Below are 1,685 nucleotides of genomic sequence, written 5' to 3' on the forward strand. Positions count from 1 at the left end.
GCAGGAAGATGGCACCGCTCAAGATCAAACTGGGAGTACTGGGAGGGAAGCGCAAGAAGAGCAGCTCGGTGGGTCCCCACTGGGAGCACTGGGGGGCGGCGCTGGGGGGCAGGACAGGGGGCACTGGGAGCACTGGGGGGGCACTGGGGGGCAGGGTGAGGGCACTGGGAGCACTGGGGGGACAGGGTGAGGGCACTGGGAGCACTGGAGGGGACACTGGGGGACAGGGGAGGGGGCACTGGGAGCACTGGGGATGGGGACACCCAGGGACATGGGGACACTGGGGACAGGGGCATTGGGTATACTGGGGTTGGGGACATGGGGACACTGGGGACAGGGTGCCCCTCCACCCCCGTGTCCCCTCATGACCTGCGTCCCCCGGTGTCCCCCGTGTCCCCTCGTGACCCGTGTCCCCGCTGTCCCCCCTGATGTCCCCCGTGTCCCCTGGTGTCCCCTGGTATCCCCTGGTGTCCCCTCGTGCCCTGTGTCCTCTGGTGTCCCCCGTGTCCCCTGGTGTCCTCTCGTGACCTGTGTCCCCTTGTGCCCTGTGTCCCCTGGTATCCCCTGATGTCCCCCGTGCCCCCTGGTGTCCCCCGGTGTCCCCTCATGACCTGTGTCCCCACTGTCCCCCCTGATGTCCCCTGGTGTCCCCTCATGATCTGTGTCCCCCGTGTCCCCTGGTGTCCCTTGGTGTCCCCTGATGTCCCCTGGTGACCTGTGTCCCCACTATCCCCTGATGTCCCCTCATGACCCGTGTCCCCGCTGTCCCGCCTGATGTCCCCTGGTGTCCCCTAGTGACCCGTGTCCCTGCTGTCCCCCCTGATGTCCCCTGGTGTTCCTTAATGACCTGTGTCCCCTGGTGTCCCCTGGTGACCCGTGTCCCCTTCTGTCCCCGAGCAGAGCGAGGACGCCGGGGAGGCCGAGGAGGAGTCGGACGCCGAGAGCCCGGGGGGGGTCCTGGGGGCCACCCCCCGCCCCGACCCCACCACCCGCCTCAAGAAGCTCAAACGGGGCCGCCCCGGGCGCAAGAAGAAGAAGGGTGAGTGTGTCCCTCCCACGTATCCCCAAGTGTCCCCCTGGGTGCCACCACCTCCCCTCCCCACGGCGTTGGGGACTCCGGGTGACGTCCCCGTGTCCGTCCCCCCTTCCCCGTCTCTCCTTGCAGCCCCCGGCGCCGCCGGCCTGGGCCGGGAGCGCGGCCCCCCGGGGACAGGCGCGGCCCCCGCGCACGGTGAGACCCCCCCCGAGTGTCCCCGAGGGTCCCCGAGTTGTCACCCGGGGTCCCCGAGCCCGCGGGTGTCCGTCCGTCTGTCCCCCCGAGCGAGGCCCTCGGTGGTCCCTGCCCTGGCTCAGTGGTGGTGGCCGGGGGGGGTCCCCGAGCCCTTGGATTGTCTTGAGGGGTCCCCACCCTTGTCCCCATGTCCCCATCCCCAGTGTGCCCCCATTCCCCTGTTCCCAGTGCTCCCAGTGCCCTGGTGCTCCCGTCCCCCTGTTCCCAGCGCCCTGTGTCCCCCTGTCCCATCCCCAGTGCCCCCATCCCCCTGCTCCCAGTGCCCCCAGTGCCCCCATCCCCCTGCTCCCAGTGCCCCCAGTGCCCCCATCCCCAGTGTCCCTCAGCCCCCATCCCAGTTCCCAGTGCCCCCATGTCCCCATTCCTCATGCTCCCAATGCCACCATCCCATGTC

At 70.0% G+C, this 1,685-nt stretch overlaps 1 protein-coding gene across 1 annotated transcript in view; it reads left to right on the top strand.

Annotated features, from left to right (window-relative positions):
• Nucleotides 1-1,231, top strand: part of LOC113980799 (chromodomain-helicase-DNA-binding protein 3-like) — a gene marked incomplete at its 3' end in the record, with an annotated part of 1,608 nt that extends 377 nt beyond the window's left edge. The window contains exons 2-3 of the mRNA XM_027708018.1: nucleotides 901-1,039; nucleotides 1,166-1,231. Of these exons, the coding sequence (XP_027563819.1) occupies nucleotides 901-1,039; nucleotides 1,166-1,231 (205 nt within the window). The remainder of the gene's footprint in view (nucleotides 1-900; nucleotides 1,040-1,165) is intronic.
• Between the last annotated feature and the right edge of the window lie 454 nt (nucleotides 1,232-1,685).

The sequence above is a fragment of the Neopelma chrysocephalum genome, unplaced genomic scaffold, assembly GCF_003984885.1.
Source record: "Neopelma chrysocephalum unplaced genomic scaffold, ASM398488v2 Primary Assembly neopelma1_95239, whole genome shotgun sequence".
Taxonomy (NCBI): Eukaryota; Metazoa; Chordata; class Aves; order Passeriformes; family Pipridae; genus Neopelma; species Neopelma chrysocephalum.